The sequence below is a fragment of the Loxodonta africana genome, chromosome 25 (assembly GCF_030014295.1).
Source record: "Loxodonta africana isolate mLoxAfr1 chromosome 25, mLoxAfr1.hap2, whole genome shotgun sequence".
In the NCBI taxonomy this organism is placed as follows: Eukaryota; Metazoa; Chordata; class Mammalia; order Proboscidea; family Elephantidae; genus Loxodonta; species Loxodonta africana.
The window spans coordinates 22795207-22819445 of record NC_087366.1 but is presented as its reverse complement, the minus strand read 5'-3'; the positions used below and the strand labels follow the sequence as shown (position 1 = coordinate 22819445).

Sequence of the window (24239 nt, the reverse complement as noted above, 5' to 3'; positions counted from 1 at the left end):
GATGAAGCTGTCGAGACTTCAAGAGGCTAAGTGATTTGCCCACGATCTTTCATCTGTTAGTGCAGAAGTTGCTTGACCTCAATCCAGCAATCTTTTCCAAGACACTGTGCATGCTCTCAGTTCTTCTGTGACATTACCTTTCTGTATCTACTCTTGCCTTTGTTGTGTGTGTTTATATTTAGATGGCAGAATTGACTCGAACTCACATCTCAGATGCCATCACTGCTTCAGGAGCTCCCCTAGCAACACTATATGACCACCAGCGGCAACACCCTCCAGACTTCGTGAAACAGCTGAGGACCAGAGCTGAAACAGATAGGTTAATATTCATTCATTCTGAAAATGTATCATGAGCATCTACAGTGCTCCTAGGCACTGCCCTGAGTGCCGAGAATACATGTATATGTTTATGATCTATGGGGAAGATAGATATTAATCAAATCTTCACTTAAGTGAACGAACACTTACAAACTGAGAAAAGAAAATAACGCGTGTCTTTGAGATACATAACGTAAGAGTTTTATTAGCCAGAGGGGACAGGAAGATTAGAGAAGATCAGATCCTAAGGAAATAAAGCTGTGGTGAGTCCAAGTGAATGAGAAGGAGTTAGAGATGTAAAGGAGGTAAAGACTGGGCAGATCAGTACAGGCAAAGTCCTGAAGTACATAGGGGCATGGCATATTTAAGGAAAAAAAACCAAGGCGACTGGAAGCAGAGAGCAAAGAGCAGAATGGTATGAGGGATGGTAGGGCATTGCAGACCTTAAGAATTTTGGAGTTTATTATAGGAGCAATGAGAAGTCATTAAAGAGTTTTGTAGGCAGGCTGGGTGACATGATTTTATTTGTGTGGGTATCTTATTTTTAAAATCACATTTTGGATGATTTATATAGACTGGATTGGCAGGAAACAGGACTGGATGCTCAGAGACTGATAGGCAAGTTATTGCAGTAGTCCAAGCCAGAGATAATGATAGCTTAAACTAGGAAAGGAGCAGTGTTAATAGAGAAGTAGAAGATTTTGAGAACTGTTTAGGTAGTAAAATCAGATCTTAGGGGTAGACTAAATATAGTGGATGAGAGGTGGAAGTAAGAAGAATGACTTATAGGCATTTGACTTGTGTTGCTGTGTGGATGATGGTAGCCATTTATTGGGGTAGGAAACCAGAAGACGGGGCTTAAGGAAAATTATATTGGTCTGGAGCTCAAAGGAGAGAACTAGACTGACTCATGAATTTGGAAATTAGTAGTACGTGGCATAGTCACCATGCGTTGGCATAGACTCGATGGCAACAACAGCAACAAGTATTCAGATGGAAATTAGAACCCTAGGCCTATGGAAAGTGAGAGAAGAGACGTGAACCTGTATCATAGAGGTCTCAAGAAACTAGTCCTTAATGGAATTATTAATAACATTCAATAAATGAGATTAAAGTCAAACTAGAGTTGAATGAAATTAAGCACTTTAGAATATCCAATACATTTTAGAAATTCTGATTAGATTAGGGTATATTATATCTTTCATTCTGTGAACATTGATGCTTTGCTGCAGCTAGTTGATCTATTTTGAAAAAGTACATTCTTCTGAAATGTTAGAGCATAAATTTAACAATATAAATGGGTTACTTAATTCTTAATCGGATATTCTAAATAAGAAACTATGAAAGATTGTATTTAATTTTTTTTTAATATATGTAGAATGGATTTAGTTTATGTATTTATAATTTTGCACTGCATACTACCGGTTGGAGCATTTTTATGTTTTGTCATATGCTGTGAACACATTTGTGATAGTATCATGCAACACCAAAATAAATTCATTACTTCAGTCTGTTACATAAAAGCTGATCTCAGTGTACATAGGAAATAATTGCATTTATGAGTAGCTTTGTGTATCATGATATTAACATATATGTAATTTTCATTCTTCAGATTTTGAAAAACAGTCATCTATCTTTTAAAATACATATATCTGTATTGAATACAGCTGTTTACTGTAGGGAAAAAATTATTTAAAATATTTCCAAAACATGAAACAGAAAAACTTTAATGATTCACAAGTACACCAAAAACAAACGTTTCTTTGGTTCTTTCCTTTATTCTTTTTACTCCAAATTTCCATATCACATAGGTGGTTTACAGCCATAGTAGAGAGATAAATTTGTTTTTAAAAATATAAACCTTAATTACATAAGATGAATTAGAAGGAGCTTTTTTATGACTGATTCAGACTGTTGCATTTATAATACACAGCAATTCTCGTTAAACCGTTGTGTTTGTTCCCTCACCTCTGCTTGTCAGAAATATAGTATAAAACAGTACGTTTGGAAAGAGAAAAAAAAAATTATAATTCTTTCATGTTTTAATTTTTAAGTCTTTATTCACATTCATTGATACTTGTGGTGATTTTGTTTTTATTTAAATCCTTTTCTATGATTGAATGCCTTTCTCTCTCAAAGACTTTGTAACAGTTATTTCAAAATTTCTGTTTTCTGGAGTTCATCTTGTATTACTGTTAAACATTATTTAAAATCTTTTATTAGAGACTTTGAATGTTTAATCCGCTTTTATTTTCTTTGTAGGAAAAGCGAATCTGTTTCACTGTCTCAGAGTAAAGAAGGTACCCTTTACTCAAAGCATCAGAAGTATTCTCCTTCATATGATAGCTATTCTGAGTCTTCAAGATACAAGAATCACAATAGAAGGTGAAGAGAGTGGTTTGATTTCTTTATCAGTACTGTTTAGTAAAGTCTGGTAAATGGTTTAGATGTTGCTTTCCTTTGACTTTTTAATCTCTTTGAAGTATTGGAACAATGTCTCACCTTCAAACTGCTGGCTTTCCCCATTTAATTTGTCCACTTACGGAATAGTTGGTTCATGTAATAGCATACCTACCGCTTCTTGAGAGCCTACTTTGTACAAACACTCTATAAATTGTTTTTTCATGTGTTTAATCTTCATAGCATTCTTTCCAAGTAGACAATATTATCCTCATTTTATAGATTAAGGACCTGAGGTTCGCAGAGATGTTAAGAAATTCACCCAAGTTTCACAGATAGTGGCACATCAAGGAATTGAACCAAGCACATTGCCTTGCTAACATTCATATTTCTTGACATGACTGTATATACTAATTTTAATCACTAAAAAAGAAGATTGACTACTTTGTCACAGCATTAATATCTATTATTATATTCTGTTCTGGGATTAGAAGACTTCAGAGGGTACTTTCCAGCCTTAGAGGTAGGATAACTACGATGTCAAAGTGTAGTAAAACCTCAACTTAAAAAATTGAATCATGAGAATAAAAATGTAGAAATTAATGTGGGGTAAGTTTTTTTTTTTTAAGTACTAGCAGCTATTGAGTACCTACTATGTGTCTGACACTGCTAGATTTTTGACAGATGTTAATTCATTTAATTCTCACAAGAACATTGTGAAGCAGGTGGTGGGAACCCCATTTTACAAATGAGAAAACTAAAGCTCAGAAAGTAGATTTCTTGCCTTCACTGACACTTAGGTAATTCCTTTAGGCTATCATCTGGATTACTGCAGACAACTCCTAATAGGTCTCTCTGTCTTCTAATGTTTACTCACTGTATTTGCTAGCAACATGGTACCAGAGTGATTTCTTAAAATTGCAACCAGTTTGGTTATTCTCCTATTTGAAATTGTCAGTATCCCCTCAGAACATTCAAGGTAAATTCTAAAGTACTTAGCATAGCACAGAGTCTATTTGTAACGGGCCTTTGGTCTACCTCCAGCCATGTCTCTTGGAATTTCCCCCTCTTATCAAACCCCACTAATTCTATTTACAGTTCTCTAAAAGAACCATGCTCTTTTTGTCATCTATGCCATGACATAAAATCTATCTTCTTTAGGTAGAGTATAGCAAGACCATTTACAGTGGAGCAGTTAGGTTGAAAACAGATTGTGATAAATTGTGAAATTTGTGAAAAGTAAGGAAGTAGAAACATGGTGTAAAAGCCACCCTTCCCAGAAGATTTTTTTTTTAATTATTGAATGTAATTTTAATTCTTCAATAATTACAAGAAGTTTGAGTTTTTAAAAAAATTGTTGAGAATGTGCACAGCAGAACATACACCAATTCAGCAGTTTCTACATGTTCAATTCAGTGACATTGATTACATTCTTCAAGTTGTGCAACCATTCTCATTCTCCTTTTCTGAATTGTTCCTCTCCATTAACATAAACTCACTGCCCCATAAGCTTCATATCTGCTCCTTTGAGTTGACGATTTGATCCCATATAGATCAAAAGAGCACAGTGCTTGTCTTAGTTATTGGTGCTGCTATAACAGAAATACCACAAGTAGATCGCTTTAACAAAGAGAAATTTATTCTCTCACAGTCTAGGAGACTAGAAGTCCGAATTCAGGGTGCCAGCTCCAGGGGAAGACTTTCTCTGTTGCTCTCAGGGAGGGCCCTTGTCATCAGACTTCCCAGTTGAGGAGCTTCTCAGCGCAGGGACCCAGGGTCCAAAGGACTCGCTATTCTCCTGGCTCTTGGTTCTTGGTGTTATAAGGTCCCCTGTCTCTCTGCTCACTTCTCTCTTTTATATCTCCCAGGAGATTGACTTAAGACTCAACCTAATCTTGTAGGTTGAGTCCTGCCTCATTAATATAACTGACTCTAATCCTACCTCATTAACATCATAGAGGTAGGATTTACAACACATAGGAAAATCACATCAGATGACAAAATGGTGAACAGTCACACCATACTGGGAATCATGACCTGGCCAAGTTGACACAGATTTTGGGGAACACAGTTCAATCCATAACAATGCCCAGGGCAGACATTCTTTACTAGTTAAACTAAACTATTATTTGATTTTAAGAAGTTCAGGGGATTTTTTTTTTTTTTCAATTTTATTTATTTATTTTTCTTTGTTTTTTTTTTATTGTGCTTTAGATGAGGGTTTACAGAACAAACTATTTTCTCATCAAACAGTTAGTACAAACATTGTTCTATGATACTGGTTAACAACCCCACGACATGTCAACACTCTCTCTTCTCAGCCCCGGGTTCCGTATTATCAGCTTGCCTATTCCCTCCTGCCTTCCAGTCCCTGCCCCAGGGCTGGTATGCCCCTTTAGTCTTGTTTCGTTCCATGGGCCTGTTCAATCTTTATCTGAAGGGTGAACCTGAGGAGTGACTACATTACTGAGCTGAAAGGGTGTCCAGGGGCCATACTCTCAGCCTTTCTCCAATCTCTGTCAGGTTGGCAATTCTGGTCTTTGTTTTTGAGTTAGAATTTTGTTCTACATTTTTCTCCAGCTCTATGCAGGACCCTCAATTATGATCCCTGTCAGAGCAGTCGGTGGTAGCCGGGTGCCATCTAGTTGTATTAGACTCATCTGGTAGAGGCCGTGGTAGATGTGGTCCATTAGTCCTTTGGACTAATCTTTCTTCAGGGGATATTTTTGGTTTAAGGTTTAAAGATTACTTCAGGGTAATAGATTCAGAGTTGATTTGTTTTTTTCTTTTTCAATTGTACTTCAGATGAAGGTTTACAGAACACACTAGCTTCTCATTAAAAAATTAGTACAAATATTGTGACATTGGTTACCAACCCACGACCTTGGATTCCCTATTACCAGCTCTTCTGTCCCCTCCTGCCTTCTAGTCCTTGCTCTTGGGCTGGTGTGCCCCTTTATTCTCATTTTGTTTTATGGGCCTGTCTAATCTTTGGCTGAAGGGTGAGCCTCAGGAGTGACTTCATTACTGAGCTAAAAGGGTGTCCAGGGGCTGTACTCTTGGGGTTTCTCCAGTCTCTGCCAGACCAGTAAGTCTGGTTTTTTTTTAGGAGTTAGAATTTTGTTGTACATTTTTCTCCAGCTATGTCTGAGACCCTCTATTGTGATCCTTGTCAGAACAGTTGGTGGTGGTAGCTGGGCATTATCTAGTTGTGCTGGACTCAGTCTGGTGGGGGTTGTGGTGGTAGTTGTGGTCCATTAGTCCTTTGGACTAATCTTTCCCTTGTGTCTTTAGTTTTCTTCATTCTCCCTTGCTCATGATGAAATGAGGCCAGTGGAGTATTTTAGATGGCTGCTCACAAGCTTTTAAGACCCCAGATGATACTCACCAAAGTAGAATGTAGAACATTTTCTTTATAAACTGTGTCATGCCAGTTGAGCTAGATGTCCCCCAAAACCATGGTCCCCATAGCCCTCAGCCCAGTAATTTGGTCCCTCAGGGAGTTTGGGTGTGTCTATGGAGCTTCCATGACCTTGCCTTGGGCAAGTTGTGCTGGCTTCTCGGGGCTGATTTTTAAATGAAAGGAAAGAAGAGAGTGATAGCCTCAGAATAGTGATTGTTCATCATGACTGTTTATTTAAAAGTGAAACCTTCCTCTCTCTCTACTTACCTTTTCCAAAACAGTTTCTTGTCAGACTTAACGTCTGTTTAGCTTTTTATGAATTATATCACATCTTTCTTCACTTCATATCTTGATCATAAGGCGTATTCCCTTGGCGCAATTAAGTTTGAAGTTGTGATCCTTATTTTACTGTTTTTTGTTTGTTTGTTTGTTTTCATAATACCCGTGAACAGGAGTAGTAGTGGTAGCAGCCGTCAAGAAAGTCCTTCAGTCCCATCTTCTAAGGAAAATGAAAAGAAACTTCTTCATGGTGAAAAGATGGAGAGTTCTATTGATGAACATGTTCAAACTGCTGCAGACGATTCTCTCCGAAGTGATAGCATTCCATCTCTTCCGGATGAGAAAGGTAACTTTTCTTGTACATTTTGTGTAAACATTTGTTTTGGGAGGCTTCCAGACCCTTTGAGATATTTGTGACTCAGCTAGTTAATAAAATTGATTAGAGTAGGGTGAAAATGAGGACAGTGACTGAGCTAGTTAATACAGTTGGAATACAGTGATAATAAGGACAAGATTAAATGTCTGATGTATAGAAACAAATGCATCCAGGTGAAACTATTTCAAGGCCATATACTGTGCCACTAACCCTGACTATTATTTTCACGTGATTTGTGTCATGGCCCCACAGGGAGGCAAAAATAAATCTAGGAGAGCATGCATGTGGATGGAAAATGCAAACTCAACACTGAGATAAATTACTTTCATCCATTTACACATATGTAACATATTCATAAAAAGGAGAACGTGTTATTAGAACTTTTGTTTTAAATGTAAATGATATTATAAGGACACAATTTCTTATAGAACATGATATGGTCAGATCTAACAACGAGATTAGAATCCATTATTTAACTGCCTGGATCATAAACTAACCTGTACTACTAGTATCGCATGAGTAGTAAATAAAATAACTGAGAAAATAGAACCTGGCAACAAATGGCATCATTAAGAAATTCAGCCAGAATATTAACAGCCTCCATTCTGGAATTAGTTTTTTTAATAGCTGACTCTTAAGCAGGGTTTTTGATTGATAGTCTAGTAAGTAGTCTTCAGAGAAGGATGGGCAAGAGAGTTCAATATCTGAATTTTAATTTTTCTCATCCTTTAAAAATGTCTTTTGTAAGTTTTATAATGAATATATGAATATATATATAGTTTATAAATATTGGGAGACATGCTCAGATTTTTTACTGATAGATACGCACAGTCAAAAGTGTTTTGTGGACTACTGGCTTAAGACTAATGAAACTCATTCAAGGATCAGACCTCACAGTAACAACTTCCACATCATGGAAGAATATAAAGAATATAGGAAAATAGCAGAGGAATTATCTGTTAAGTTTTTCTTATAGGACAAATTTAGACTCTACTAACTTTTATCTCATTAATCATAGTGTTCGTAATAAAGTACTGATGACAAATTTAATTAACGATAATATCTGTGAGCCTCAGAAGGATAGATAATAATCATGTGTGTCTTGCTTGCTGCTGTTTATTATACTGCCTGTCCTGCAGAAACAGTGAATAAATGTTTGTGAAGTGATTAATTTGAAACACCACGAACAGTGACTTTTTGATTATTTAACTTCTTTAAAAAATATAAAATTAAATTGCTCAAACTTCTACTTCCAGCCACAGTGGAGGAACAGGGACCAGATTTATCCTCTCACTTAAAACAACTAAAAAATTAGACTATGTGAAAGAACTATATTCAAGACATTGGACATTAGGTAGTGAACAATATTGATTCATGAGAGACAGGAAACAAATGACATAAGTACTACAAGTAAGCCCTCAGCTTACTCCCTGAAGAGAGTTTCCAGACCACAGAACATGGACCCCAGTAGTCTTCCTGAATTGAGGAAATGGAGTTAGGAGTCCAGGGAGACCAAGGCAGCTAGAGTTTACAGGGAAGAATACCAGAGAGGAGACAGTTTCACAGAGAGAATTCTAGATATTTGCAGAGTATCTCCTTAAAGCATTCGTCTGAGTACTGGTCAGTGTATGTGATTGGGAAACTACCCATGCCAGGGAAAGAATCATCCAAAAAGATTACAGGAAACAATCCTCAGCTCATACAGATTCAGGAAGTTTATTTTCCCAGTGGCCAGAGTGGGAAAAAAATCTCATAATCATAGGACATCAAGTTGTATATTCACAAGGGTTCTGCCTCAGCGGTAAAGCAGAGTTAGTCCTAGATTAAATGGCGTTCTTATTCTAGCTAACAAAGCTTAACAACAAGACTCAAAAGGGTCAAATTACTTCAGGTAGCTTAACCATATCCCAGAACAAACTTTAAGAATATTTATTGCAATGCAAATATCACCCAACAAGATAAAATTCACAATGTTTGGCAACCAATTAAAACTTAGTACGTACACAAAGAAGCGGGAAATTATGACCCATAATGAGGCGAAACTGGCTCAGAAATTAGATAGTAGCATTAGTGGAAAGGCCATTAAAACAGTTTTTACAATTCTATGCCATATTTTCAGTAAGATAGAAGGATTGAATATGTAGAGACATGGAAAATATAAAAGACCCAAATTGAATGTCTAGAGGTGAACACTATAATGCATGAAATTTCAAAAATTTACTTCAGATTAGATTGACAGATTAGATATTGCAGAGTAATTAGTGAATTTGAAGACATAGCAATAGAAACTATCCACAACAAAACATATTGAAAAAATAAACTTTGAAGAAAAAAAAAAAAGGAATAACACATCAGTGAGTTCTGGGACAACTTTGCAGACAACAAATTTGTGATTGGGAGTCTTCAGAGGAAAGAGAAGAGAGAAAGGAAAAAAAGGATTTGAAGAAATAATGGCTAAAAATTTCTCAAATTTGACAATAACAACTATAAAACCAAAGATCCCAGAAGCTCAACAAATCCCAAGTACAAAATCAATTAAAAAAAAAAAAAAAGACCCTGAGGCACATCAAAATCAAATTGCTTAAAACCAATGATAAAGAGAAAATTTTAAAAGTAACCAAAGGAAGAAACGCAATACATATAGAGGAAAAAAGTTAAGAATGACAGCAGATTTCTCATCAGAAATAATGCAGGCCAGAAGAATTAATCTTTAAAGCACTGAAAGGAAAATAAAAACAACCCAGTCAAGCTATACTTTTATACCTAGCAAAATATCTTTCAGAAATAAAGATGAAAGAAAATGTTTTCAGACATACAAAAGCTAAAAGAATTCTGTAAAAATGGCTTGGGGGTGACATCTGATCTCCTGTAACTTCACAAGGGGAAAGGACAATCAAGATCAACAGCCTAAGGGTGTTTCCTATGAGGCGCAAATCAGACATGCTTCCTCTCTCTGCCACCTTTACCAGTTCTGATACCAACCATCCCTCTCAAGGCATTCTCTATTTTTCTGCCAGGTTTGATAATTCCTTGCAATGGCCACACAGAACTCACAATTATGGGGTTTCTTAGGGAAGTAAGAGGTTACAATTCAGGTTCAGGAACGCACAGGATACAGTTTTTCTATCCGGACAGCTTTATTTCAGCTGTGCTCACAGGCACAACTCTTTCTGGCTCTAGGCCTCTGCCCTGCTTAGGCAAGCGTTACAAAGCTCTTTCAGTCCCTGCCAATATGTGCCTGGAGCCCTGGTGGTGCAGTGGTTAAGAGCTATTGCTGTTAACCAAAAGGCTAGCAGTTTGAATCTATCAGCTGCTCCTTGGAAACCCCATGGGGCAGTTCTTCTCTATACTGTAGGGTCAATATGAGTTAGGATTGACTTGACGGCATTTTTTTGTTCTTTGCTTGTTTTATTTTTTTAATTGTGCTTTAAGTGAAAGTTTAAAAATCAAATCAGTCTCTCATACAAAAATTTATATACACCTTGCTATATTCGAATCCTCCAGGTGCTCCTTGGAAACCCTTTGGAGCGGTTCTACTCTGTCCTATAGGGTCACTATGAGTCGGAATCGACTCAATGGCACTGGGCTTGGGCTTGGATATACCCCTAGTTGCTCTCCCCATAATGAGACAGCACAGTCCTTCTCTCTACTCTACATATTCGTGTCCATTCGGCCAGCTTCTGACCTCCTCTGCCCTCTTGTCTCCCCTCCAGACAGAAGCTGCCCACATAGTCTCATTTGTCTCCTTGATCCAAGAAGCTCACTCCTACCAGTGTCGTTTTCTATCCTATAGTCCAGTCCAATCCCTGTCTGAAGAGTTGGCTTTGAAAATGGTTCCTGTCTTGGACTAACAGAGGGCTTGGGGACCATGACCTCCAAGGTCCTTATAGACTCAGTCAGACCGTTAAGTCTGGTCTTTTTACAAAAATGTGAAGTGTGCATCCCACTGCTCTCCTGCTCCCTCAGGGGTTCTTTGTTGTGTTCCCTATCAGAGCAGTCATTGATTGTAGACATGCACCATCTAGTTCTTCTGGTCTCAGACTGATGTAGTCTCTGATTTATGTGGCCCTTTCTGTCTCTTGGGCTCATAAATACCTTGTGTCTTTGGTGTTCTTCATTCCCCTTTGCTCCAAGTAGGTTGAGACCAATTGATGCTTCTTAGATTGCTGCTTACTAGTGTTTAAGACCCCATATACCACTCTCCAAAGTGGGATGCCGAATGTTTTCTTAATAGATTTTATTATGCTAATTGACCTAGATGTCCCCTGAAACCATGGCCCCCAAGCCCCCGCCCCTGCTATGCTGGCCTTTGAAGCGTTCAGTGTATTCGGGAAACTTCTTGTCTTTTGGTTTAGTCCAGTTGTGCTGACCTCTCCTGTATTGTATCTTGTCTTCCCCTTCATCTAAAATAGTTCTTGTCTACTATCTAATTAGTGACTACGCCTCTCCCTCCCTGCCTCCCCACTCTCGTAACCATCAAAGGATATTTTCTTCTCTATTTAAACTATTTCTCAAGTTCTTATAATAGGGGCCTCATACAATTTTTGTCTCTTTGCAGCTGACTAATTTCACTGGGCGTAATGCCTTCCAGATTCCTCCATGTTACAAAATGTTTCACAGATTTATCATTGTTCTTTATCTATGTTCATTTGTTTTAATTTGTGGCCAGAGGCAGCCCTATCCACGTGTTAAGCCTTGGCCCAAAGGCACTCAGCTTTCTTCCTCAGTGGGTCAGGAAGCCCACTGCACAGTCTCCTGCCTGTCTCTCTTGCCACCGCTTATCGCCTTCTTCAGGGTTACAGCTCGCTCTCTCTTGGTCTCCTGGTTCCAGAAGCTTCTCAGCACAGGGATCCTGGGTCCAAAGGACATGCTCTTCACTCCTGGCTGTTCTTCCTTTGTAGTGATGGGATTCTCTCTTTTCCTTCCTCTGGCATGGCTCATTTCAAGCCCAGCAGAATGGCAGAACTGACCAGTTCCCTTGGTGGGCCATAGTTACCCTATTTGCACAATCATACTCAATCGCTTGGGTGGGAGTTACAAGACCAGGGTGAGAAAAGCCACACAAAAGTGATCTATCGCACCATAAATTTATTACCAGCAAACCTACACCATATGAAATGTTAAAGGAAATACTTCAGGCAGAAGGAAAATGATGCGACATGAAAATCTAGATCTACACAAATGAAAAAGAGCACTGAAAATGATAACTAACTACATGGGTAATTATAAGATCCTTTTTTATTTAAACTTTTTAAAAACATAACAAAAGAATTAAGTATGAACACTCATACTACCCAATTTCAAGACTTACTGTAAAGCTACAGTAATCAAGACACTGATTTTAGTGAAAGGATAAACATGTAGATCAATGGGACAAAATAAGAAGTGCAGAAATACGCTCAAACAAATAATGATATTTTTTGACAAAGAAAGTTAATTTACTGGAGAAAGTCTTCTCACTAGTGCTGCTGGAACAATTGGACATCTCTGCAAAAAAAACCCCTAGATAAATACCTCATACCTTTTACAAAAATTTAGTCAAAATGGATCATAAATCTTAATGTAAAACATAAAGCTGTACAAGGTATAGAAGAAAATATGGGAGAAAATCTTCATGCCCATGGCTTTTGGATACATTAAAATCGTGATCTGTGAAAGAAAAAAATTGGTAAGTTGTGTTTTATCAAAATAAAAAATCTTCTGCTCTGTGAAATACAATGTTAAGAGAATGAAAAAACAAGCCACAGACTGGGAGAAATTATTTGCAAATCACGTATCTGATAAAGGACTAGAATATATAAAGAACTCTTAAAACTCAACAGTAAGAAAATCAAAAACCCAGTTTAAAAATGGGCAAAGGATCTTAACAGACATTTCACCAGACAGTTCACAGATGGCAGATGTACACAGGAAAAGGTGCTCAACGTCGTGTGTCATTAGGGAAATGCAACTTAAAGTCACAGTGAGATGCCACAATACACCTATTAGAATGACTAAAATAAACAACAACAACAAAAAGCGACAATAACAAATGGTGGCAAGGATGCAGAGCACCAGAAAGCCTCATTCATTGCTGGTGAGAATGCAGAATGGTATGCCACCTTGGAAGACAGTTTCTCAGTGTCTATAAAGTTGAACGTAGGCTTACCGTAAGACCCGGAAATAACATGCCTAGGTATTTACCCAAGTGATTTGAAAGCTTATGTTCACACAAAAGCCTGTGCATGAATGTTCATAGCAACTGTTTTGGATTGAATTATTCCCCCCTAAAATGTAAAACTTTTTTTATTTTATAAAATGTGTTGGAGTTCTGTACCTGTGGCTGTAATCCTATTTGGAAGTAGGATTTTCTTTGTTGTGTTAATGAGGCCATCGCAGTGTAGGATGTGTCCTAAACGTAATCACTTCAGAGTTATAAAAACAGCAGATTAGACACAGAGAGGGGTGCATGTGAGGATTGTCTGCAAACCAAGGAACATCTGTAGTTACCAACAAAGAGGGAATTGACAGGGCCAAGACCCCTGATTTGGACTTTTAGCCCCCAAAACTGTGAGAAAATAAATTCCTGTTCTTCAAAGCCACCCACTTGTGGTATTTGTGTTACAGCAGCGCTAGGAAACTAAGATGGCAGCATTATTCATAATCGTTAAAAGCTGGAAGCAGTCAAGGTGTTTTTCACCAGGGGAATAGATATACAAACTGGGATATCCATATGATGGAATACTATTCAGCAATAAAAAGAATGAGCTATCAATTTATGCAACAACATGGATGAATTTTAAATGAAATTTTATTAAGTGAAAGAAGCCAGCTCTTTTAGGCTATGTATTATATGATTCCATTCATATGACATTCTGGAAAAGGCCAAACAAAGGAAAACAAATTAATGGCTGCCAATGGTTGGGGGAAGAGGAAATGGTTGACTACAAAGGGAATACACAGGGAAACTTTTAGGGCGAAGGAACAGTTTATTCTATGTGGTACTGTATATCTGTATGGTTTCGCATGTTCTGTATGATGATATGCATTTGTCAGAATCCTACAACTGTGTATCACAGAGTAAACTTCAACATATGCAAATTAGGCACACACAGATTAATCTAACTGAATTACAAATGTTTGGCATAACCACACTGAGGAAGTAGGAGGAAAAGGGGCTGACCTAAGTAACTTTGGAAAATGGCATTTTGCCTGGAAATTGTAAGCCTAAAAATAAAATGAACTGTACATAAACACTGTACTCTAGGTGGTAAATCTGTTTCTCACAAGGATATGGGTTAACAGTTCTTTACATAAATACTGGGGTTGAACAAACAAGCAAGTGGATGTCAGGAGCCGGATTTTTCAGTGTTAGAGAGGGAAGTTACAAATAACCAAGAAAGGAAGACTTGAGTGAATCCTGTAGTACTGGATTAGTGTAAGAGACATCAGTAGGAACTATGTTTAATTTGAGAGAGAGATACAGAAACAAAGTGTGCATGTGCATGGGTCAGTATACGTGCATATATTACCTAGCGCTGTCTGATGAGAGAGCCTAGAAGTAATGATACCCTAGTAGCAATGAGGACAAATAATACTCAGATTATAACTTCTAAATACCACTCTTCAGTAAAAGAAACTAGGGCTCTTTGGAGGAATGGCTGCTTCTAGGGTTGTACAGGGAAAATATACGATGAACCTGGAGCATCTTATAGTACCAGAAAATAAGGAAGTATCCAATAACAGAAGGATGGGGTCCTGTCAGAGGCACACAAGAGCCAACCTGAAAGAGCCGTGTGTTTTTAATTAAGCATGGGATTAATGAATTCTTAAAAATATAATTCGATTTGGTAGTTTTTGTTTTTTTCTCACTTTATGTGGGCCATTTGTATTTCCTTTGTGAGGCATCTGATCGTGACTATTTTTCATTTGTTATAGGGGTATGGTTATAGGGGTATTAGTGATTTCCTAATTGATTTGTAAGAGCTCTTTTTATATGAAGTACATTAATCTTTTATCATATTTTTTAATACTAATATTTCTAGATATTTTTAAGTTTTGTTTTTAGCTGATTCATAAGTGAATTTTATTATTCCATGCCATCAATTGCTATGAATTTATGTTGGATTGTCCCATAAAGGGTCAAAAGAGCTACTACTGAAGACCTACAGAGAACTGTTTTAATAAATTTTACTTTTTCCGTATTTTTTTAGATTCAACTTCTATTGCAACAGAATATTCCCTGAAATTTGATGAATCCATGACAGAAGATGAAATAGAAGAAAAATCATTTCGATCTTTACTACCTTCAGAGAGTCATCGCAGATTTAACATGGAAAAGAAAAGAGGCCATCATGATGACTCTGATGAAGAACCTTCCCCAGAGAAGACTGCACTGTCCTCTGTCAAGGTGTGTTTTAGTTTACCTGTGGAAGTACTTCATAAATGGTTTGGGGTATATTCTCTTAAAGGTATAAGAATACATATTATACTTGAACTAAATTGTCAGCTATCAGAATGGTTTTCCTAAAATATCAATTTTATGTAATATTTTGCTGTAAAATCTGGCTTCCCTTTCCTCATAAATAAGATATAACTTATTCTTTGGAGTGATGTATAAGGCCTTTGAGAATCAGGACCAATGTCATCTATATAGCTTTTTCACTTGCTTCACTCTTGTGACACTTTATTCCATCTTAAAATTTACATTTCTAATTTTCTTCTTACTAAATTGCAACCTTTCGGATAACAGGGACAAATTCTTACCCAAGCTTGTATCCCTTGGGACAGTGTCTGGCTTGCAGTAGTTCTTTATTAAAATTTTATTGGCTAATTAAATAGTGGATGAGTGTTACTTCCTCTCATGTGCCTTTTTTGAAGAATGTTCTCTTATATGATTGGCAGCCTTGTTAAATACTTATTTTTATAAATGTGTACCTCTTTTAATAAAGTTAAGTTCTAAAGGATTAGAAGGTGAAAAACTTTAAATAAACCCTCTTCTTTAGGAGCTGAGCATGCCATTCTCAGGAGGACAAGATAGTTTCTCTAAATTTACTATGGAGATGGTTCGACAGTATATGAAAGAAGAGGAAATGCGTGCAGCTCACCAGTCTTCACTCCTGCGTCTCCGAGAAAAGGCCTTGAAGGAGAAAACTAAGGCTGAGCTAGCCTGGCTAGAGCATCAAAAAAAGTAAGTTCTTTCAGTGAACATAGTTTTCACTGTTCAATTTCTCCTTTCAAAGAAAATATCTTGGTTTTTAAGATTTTTTTTTTCTCATTTAATTTGATCTTATCAACTCAGTTTCTCAAGTTAGAAATATGGCAGTCATTCTTGATTCATGTTGCTTTTAAGACTTCCTACCCACATAGCATTTTCTTTGCATTTCTCTTATATGAGTTAACTGACTCTTATCTTGTCATTTTATATAATTAATTCCTTAAAGTCCTTCTGTCTTTAAAAGACATAGTCCAGGGCTTGCATATATTATGTACTCAGTGAAATATTTGTTGAGATGTGAATTGCTTTCTGCAACAACTGTTCTCCACATTTGAAAATGTTAAATTGGTCTATAAATTTTTTTAGTGGTCAGAAATTATTGACGTTGTAGTAAAAATGTAATCTTTGTTTCAATGGGAAATATTATTTGCAGACATCTACGAGACAAAGGAGAAGATGATAAAATGCCCCCACTCCGAAAGAAACAGCGTGGTTTGCTCTTAAGGTTGCAGCAAGAAAAGGTATGTGAAGAGAAAAGCCTCTTTAAGAAAACTTATCCGTAAAGCAAGTTAAATTGTGGAATCTATTACTTTGCTTAGTCTACTATTTTTCTATTATTGCCTTAAAAGATATAGTTGATACTTAGCACTGTTTATGAGCATACTATTGTAATTATAGGGCTTGCTTAGTAGTCTACCATATTTCTCCTAAATTAGGATTATATGTCACTGCTGGTTTAATACCCTGTCAGGAGTAACCACTATACTGTCATCTATCACCATGGATTATTATGCCCATTTTTGAAAAATTTTAAATGGAAAATACAAACAACTTAATTTCTTCAGAAAGAGAATAGATGAACTAAATGTACTACAGCATATTCCTGCAAGAAAAGAAAATAGTGCAAGAAAGTGAATGCATTAGATCGTGCTGCCCAGTACAGATTTCTGAAACAATGGTAGTATTCTGTATCTATGCTATTAATATAGTAGCTACTAGCCGCAAGTAGCTTTTGAGTACTTGAAATGTAGCTGGTGCAACTGACAAACTGGAACTTTATTTAATTTTACTTAACTTATATTTAAATAATCACATGTAACTAGTGACAACCATATTCAACAGTACAGCATTAGATTTTCATATATCAAAAACCGTAATATTAGTTTCTTAAAAAGTTAGGTGCAAAAGAGTATGTATGGTGTTATATCATTCCTGTAAAATTTTGAAAGTCATTCATCAGTAGTCCATATTTTATCCAATCACGCTTACACATCAAAAGAACAAAAGCACACATAGGAATGATATGCTTCTGGGGAGGAGGTAGAGAAACAAGGGATTGGGGTAGAGTTTAGTTTCATCTGTAATCTTTTATTTTTGAATCAGAGAGATTTGAAACAAATATAGAAAGATGTTAAATATGTTTGATTCCCCTGGTAGGTGTTTGAATGACTAATTTTTCTGCCTCTTTTTTAGGTTTGTGATATTTCAGAATTTTTTAAAGTAAATGTGGAAAAAACACTGACCCCATTGACTACCCTGGGAAAATTACGCTATAGAAATAAAAGCACCAGAGTGTAAGGATATATGTACTAAGATGTTTACTGCAGTTCTATCAGTTAGGATTCTTTTGGCTGGTAGTGAGATGGCTATAAGCAATTTTGGCCACATATTTTTGTACAACTGTATCCAAAAAGAGAGAATGTATTTTCCTATGGCTTATTCCTTTTTCTTTTTGGGGGATGAAATGCACATAACATAAAATAGCCATTTTAAAGTGAGTGATTCAGTGGCCTTTAGTACATTCACAATGTTAACACAACTTTGTGCTTATTCTTAAGAGAAGAGCAAACATTTTTTTTCCTAGAATCCCCTAGAAAAAGTCTTTTCTTTCTTCTTGGCCTGAATTGGGTGAATTTATACATTAACTGGTTCAAAAACCCAGGCCTAATCCAATAGCAATTTTCAGAGTGTGCTCTGTAGAACTCTGGAGGTCCCTGAGACCCTTTCAAGGGTCAAGGAGGTCAAAACTATTTTAATAATGATACTAGGGTGTGAATTTTCACTAAATAATGCAAAAACAATGAGAAGTAAAACTGTTGGCACCTTAACACGAATCGAGGCAGTGGCACCAAACTCTTATTAGTAGTCATTGTATTTTTCTCTGCCATATTATATACTTGCAGTTTAAAAAAAAAAAAAAAAAAAGCCAGTTTCACATAAGAGCGCCCTATTTAAGCAATAAAAATTATTAACTTTATCAAGTCTTGACTTTGAGTACATGTCTTTTTCATATTCCATGTGACAAAAGATGAAGCCCACAATAAAGCACCTTTGCCAGATGCTAGAGCACAATGATTGACTCAGGGAAAAGCATTTGTGCAATCATTTGAGTTGCACAACTAGCTACATTTTTTTTCATGGAATATCATTTTTATTTGAAAGAATGACTGACAAACTATGCTTATTCAGATTTGAGTATTTGACACGTTTTCTCAAAAATAAGCAAAGTGTGCCTGTCACTTCAAAGAAAACGGGCAATATTTGTTGCCAGTGAAAGTTAAAACTTTCAAGCAAACATCAGAATTTTGAAAAATTTGTATCCATCACTCAGTATTAAAGATTCTTTCTTTTGAGACATCAAAGAATGTGCTATTTTGATATTGTATGAGAAAAGGCATCAACATTTGGAAGATCTGTTTTAGTCAGTGAACCAGTATTTTCCAGACGACCAGTGAATTTTAATATAACAGTATACAGAAAGTTGATTGATATGGTTTCAAATTCCACATTGCAAATAAACTTTAAGAAACTATCACCTGTTGAATTCTGGTATAGTGTCAGAAAGGAATATCCACAATTATCTGAAAAAGCTATTAAAATACTCCTCCATTTTCCAACCAGTTATCTGTGCAAGGCCAGATTTTCTGCACACACTTCAACAACATATGCAACAGATTAAATGCAGAAGCAAATATGAGCATCTAGCTGCCTTTTATTAAGCCAGACAATAAAGAGATTTGGAAAAATCTAAATACCACTCTTTCCACTACATTTTTTTGGCTTGGAAAATACAATTATTTTCTTAAAGCATACAGTGCCATTGTATACTCATGAGAGAATGAGCATAAAAAAGGGCAAATGATGTTTTTGTATTAATATAAACAGTTTGACCCGGAGGGTCTCCTGAAAGGGCCCCGGGGTCCCCCAGGAGTCCATGGGCCACATTTTTGAGAACTGCAGCTCCAGAGGAACTTATACATATGCTCAAGGAGACGACAAATATAGGCTGTTCATTGTGATGATTGTTTGTAATAGTGAAAAATTGACAGCAACCCAAAAACCCAACCATAGAAGAATGGGTAAATGAAATACATATCCCTCCAATGTAAATTTATTACACAGCAATTAGAAGGTATAAATCAGCATGGAGAGGTATCAAAAGCAATGTCTAGTAATTAAAGCAAGATTCAAAATGTATACATATGCTACTAATAAAAATTTTTTCAAATACACAAACCAAACAGTATTATTTGTCTTTTACAAATAAGTACATATATTTGTAGAAGGATATAAAAAGAATATGCTGAAATGATATATGCCCAGCTTACAATGGTGGTTTGGAGATTTCATTTTTATTTCTTTCAGAAATTGAAGACTAGGAGAAAATATGACAGTATTAAAATTGCTCATTTTGGAGTTTGGAAATGTGAATGTTTATAATTTTATTTTTTGCATTTTCAGATAGTTTCAAAAGTCTTTCAAACATTAAAATAAATTATAAGCAACAAATTATTAATGTTTTTATTATATTTACTTAACAGGAAAACAAAACAAATCTGTTAAATTTTTAAATTATTATCAGTGTGTATGATCTTTTGCCCACTTAATTAGCAACGGAAAACATGGTAATATCTTGTGTAGAGAAGGTGTGTTATCGCGTAGTCTTCACTGTTTCTACCGGCATTGTAAGGAACAATCCTTTTTTGAAAGCAATTTTAAAAAATTGTTTAAGAGCCATAACATGGTTCATGCTCTTTGATTTGTTTTTCCTGCATTTTGGTGTCTCTTCTAAAGAACCATCCTGTAGTAAAAAACAATTATAGGCCTTAAAGCATTATTTGGGAGAGTAAAAAATTATAAGGGGCCTAAGCATTAGCGATAGAATAAGGGTTATATAATTAGTTTCCTTGATGTACAACTGTTAAATAAGTATAAAAACCAAGTAGCACTATGGAAAATTGTAAAATGTATGTTAAGTTAAAAAGGGGATATGAAATTATCAATCATTCTAGTTACAATAATTTAAATTAAGGGATCATGTTAAATATTTTAGGGTGATGGAGTTATGCATGACTGTTTTTTCCTCCTTTACATCTTTCATTTTTTTCTTATACAATATTATAACTTATTTTTAAATAACATATATTTATTTTTAATCTATGCGATGATGGGATTTTCTTTTTAAATATTACTTTGGATCTGTCTCCTCCAAACCTCAGTCCCTCTCCTAACTCTTTAAACCTTAGGCAGAAATTAAACGCCTTCAAGAAGCCAATAAGGCAGCTCGGAAGGAAAGACAACTGATTCTTAAACAGCAGGAGGAGATAGAAAGGATCCGACAGACCACCATAAAACTGCAGGAGAAGTTGAAGTCTGCCGGGGAGAATAAATTGGTAAATTATATGGATTTATTATTAGTTTGTTTTCTGCTTTATGCTTCTTGATAATTCTTAACCCAGCCTCATGTTCTAATAGGAGGGATATGTTCATTCTAACACTATGATACAGTAACAGACTAGGATCAAGTTCTAGGTCTGTTCTATTAGGTATAGTGAGAGGTGTATTTTTTTTTTTTTCCAAATTTGAAAGGGACAAGTGTCTCCTATATTTGTTTACTTTTTTTTTCTATTTGTAAACTAAATTGGAACAGAGAGCTTTGCTCTTGCTTACCAATCCAAATATATTCCTCAGAAGTCATAGGAGAGGTTGTTTTTGCCCTTTACGTAATAACTTATTTCAGCTATACAATTTTAGTATAATGATACACGCTTCAAAGGAGTTATTCAGACAGAAACAATATGAACCCGTTCAAAAATACTTCAAAATATCTCTTCAAGTACAGAGTTGGAAAACCCAGACTATATAGCAGTATAATTAAATAAATCCCTAATATTCTCTGCTTTGGTTTTTTAAAATACATTTTAAATTTTGAAACAATCTCAAACTTAAAGAAAAATTTCAAGCATGGCATAAAGAACTTTATTTTCCTGGGTCATTTGAGAGTAAGTTGCCAATTTGATGCCCATTTCCTCCTATACCTTAGAGTGTATTACCTACAAACGAGCTTTTTTTTAAGCAAGAATACAACGATCAAAATCAGGGAATTGTATTAATACATAACTACCATTTAATTTACAGACTCCATTCATGTTTCAGCAATTGTCACAGTGTTCTTTACAGAAAAAGATAAGTTCAAAATCATGTTGCATTTAGTTTCATGCTTTTTTAGTTTCCTTTCTTCTGGAAAAATCTTAGTATTCCCTTGATTCTAATGACTTTGACACTTCAGGAGATTACATACCAGTTATTTTGTAGAATTTTTTTCATTTTGAGTTTGTCTCATGTTTCCTCATGATTAGATTTAGATTGCACATCTTTGGCAGGAATGTCACAGAAGTGATGTTGTGTTCTCACTGATCACCTGAGGAAGGTGGTATCTGTGAGACTTCATTGTAAAGTCACTGTCTTTCCCTTTGTAATTAACCAATACTTTGTGAGGAGGTGTTTTGAGACCATGTAAATAGCCTGTTCCTCCTTAAACTTAAATTTATTCTTTTATTTATATCAGTATGGACTCACGAGTTTCTAAAAATGTTTCAGAATCAGAAGCATCTTGCATTTTCCATGCCCCAGCCTTGGAATCAGCCAATTTCCTAAAGAGTCCTGGTTCCTTTTAGTAAGAAAAGCTAATAAGAAACCAAGATCTGGTGCTAGGCATGCCCCTAGCAGCAAATCTAGGGAATGTGAACTAATGAATGAGATACACGTATACATTTACATGTATATTTCTATATGTATATGTGTGTATATTAAAAATCATGAGTTCACATTGCTATCTGCAATTTCAGTCAACATCGCATGTTTCATTCAAAGAACTCCCTTCTTTGACAGATACCCTGCTAACATTTTCCTTAATATTGTTAATGATTTGATCAGTCCCCCTATGTAACCAATAACCATTGCCACCCCTTCCCCATGCAGATGACCTCCTGACCTTGTACCAGGCTGTTCCCCATGTGGATGCCCTCCTCATCCCACTTGGCACTGAATTTCCCCACCTCCTCGCCCTCGCCCCTTCACTATAACCCCTCTTACCCTCTTTGAACTCTGATACGCATGCAAGGAAGTTCTGTATGGAAATGCTGTCCACACTCTGTTTGGGCTCCTCACTCCCTGTATCGGATCGCTACCACATGAGCACCTGCTTGCCCACTCCATTTGTTTACTCCTCACACAGGCCGCCCTCCTGTGTTAGATACCCTTTCATCCAGCTCGGGTTCTGACACCCCACTCTGGGCCCACTTGTCACCCTCTGTCCCCACATGGACACCTGCCTTGTTCTGCCCATCAAATGACTTGAGAACTCAATTGTTCAGGAAGAGGAAAAGTAAGAAGGGCTGTTCTTTGATTTTATTATCTACAAAATAAAAACAGTCGTAACTGTCCCTACCCATCTTTTTGGAAAGTTACGAGAATAAATAACTATTTGTGGCAAAGATTTACTAAGCAATTAAGGTTTTACTTTTTGCTCATCAGAAATAATGTATTGATTAAACCAGTAGTTTCTATTTTTTTCATTATAAACTTTTTAATTAGTGAAAGTAATTGTTTTCCATAAGGAATATTTATAGGAAAAAAAAAACCATCGCCCAGTATGATTAAAATAAGTTTTATGTGTTCTCTTCATTCTTTATGTCTGTACATATATATTTTATATAGTTACGGTGTCTAATTTTGTATTCCTTTTGAGTGGTTCATCTTTAACAAATTAGGGAGCACATTTAGATACTAGATTACTAGTGACAAGTTTTTTGATTTCTTGCATCTTTTTTTTTTTGAGTTGTTAAACTTCATGATAGAGTTTTGCCGTTTAAGTAATACCTTAATTTCTGCTATTATTACAAACATTATTTTGAGGAAAAACTTAATTTTGAGTTGACAGTGTTTAAGATCACTTTGAGGAGTCCTGGTCTCATCTACGAAAGAAAAGCCCTGACGGTCTGCTCCTGTAAAGATTACAGTCCGTCACATAGGGTTGCTGTGCGTTCAGTTGACCCAGCGGCACTCGACAACAAGATCACTTTAAGACTTTTTTAAATTCCAGAAAAATTGTAACACTTCTTTTTGTTTCCAGGAGTCTCATAGTGATGATGATACAAAAGATAATAAGGCAACTACCCCTGGGCCAACTGACCTGGAAACCCGTAGTCCTTCTCCTATTTCAATCTCCAGCAGTGAAACCAGCAGCATTATGCAGAAACTGAAGAAAATGAGAAGCCGCATGGATGAAAAGTAATTCAATTTTATAAATATCTTTAGTTTTATTGAAAATATAGCAACAAATAATATTTTTAATGTATTTCATTATATCAGATTGATATAATGATTTTTTATGTGTTCAGTAGCATTTTAGCAGAATTATTGGATCAACTTTGAAGTCGGTTAACTGTGAATCTTATTTATAAAACATTTTTCCTCAATTTAATACAGACAGGTTTCTTATTAAAGAGCCTCAGTAGTATATCCACATGTATCCGTGACGTTCTCTGTCTTCTTTTAATAAAATTTATAATTAAGAGTAAAATTAATACTTTCTCTGAAATCGAAGAACATGTCTATTGACTAGAGAGAGCAACTAATGGTATATCCCAAGATCTCATCCAGTGGCTGTCTGGCAGTTCTCAGGCGTTATTTTCAAACAGAAGGGTGAAATTTTAACCTTGTGGATAAGTATGAGTTGTTCACTTGAAACCACGAGTGCTGAAATTCTCCTGGGGTTTTGAATGTTATGGCAGTCTTTCAGTTTCACCCTTAAGTCAGTGTCTTAGTCATCTAGTGCTGCTATAACAGAAATACCACAAGTGGATGGCTTTAACAAAGAGAAATTTATTCTCTCACAGTCTAGTATGTTACAAGCCCAAATTCAGGGCGCCAGTTCCAGGGGAAGGCTTTCTTTCTCTGTCGGCTTTGGAGGAAGGTCCTTGTCC

General features: G+C 36.1%; 1 protein-coding gene across 4 annotated transcripts in view; it reads left to right on the top strand.

The window, feature by feature from the left end:
- Positions 1-24239, top strand: part of CEP350 (centrosomal protein 350) — a 197690-nt gene that overhangs the window by 105087 nt on the left and 68364 nt on the right. For all 4 annotated transcript variants that reach the window (XM_064276564.1, XM_064276565.1, XM_010590972.3 and 1 more), the window contains 8 exons: positions 183-319; positions 2581-2703; positions 6574-6746; positions 14969-15165; positions 15761-15945; positions 16406-16493; positions 20499-20645; positions 23387-23544. In XM_064276564.1, coding sequence (XP_064132634.1) covers positions 183-319; positions 2581-2703; positions 6574-6746; positions 14969-15165; positions 15761-15945; positions 16406-16493; positions 20499-20645; positions 23387-23544 — 1208 coding nt within the window. The remainder of the gene's footprint in view (positions 1-182; positions 320-2580; positions 2704-6573; positions 6747-14968; positions 15166-15760; positions 15946-16405; positions 16494-20498; positions 20646-23386; positions 23545-24239) is intronic.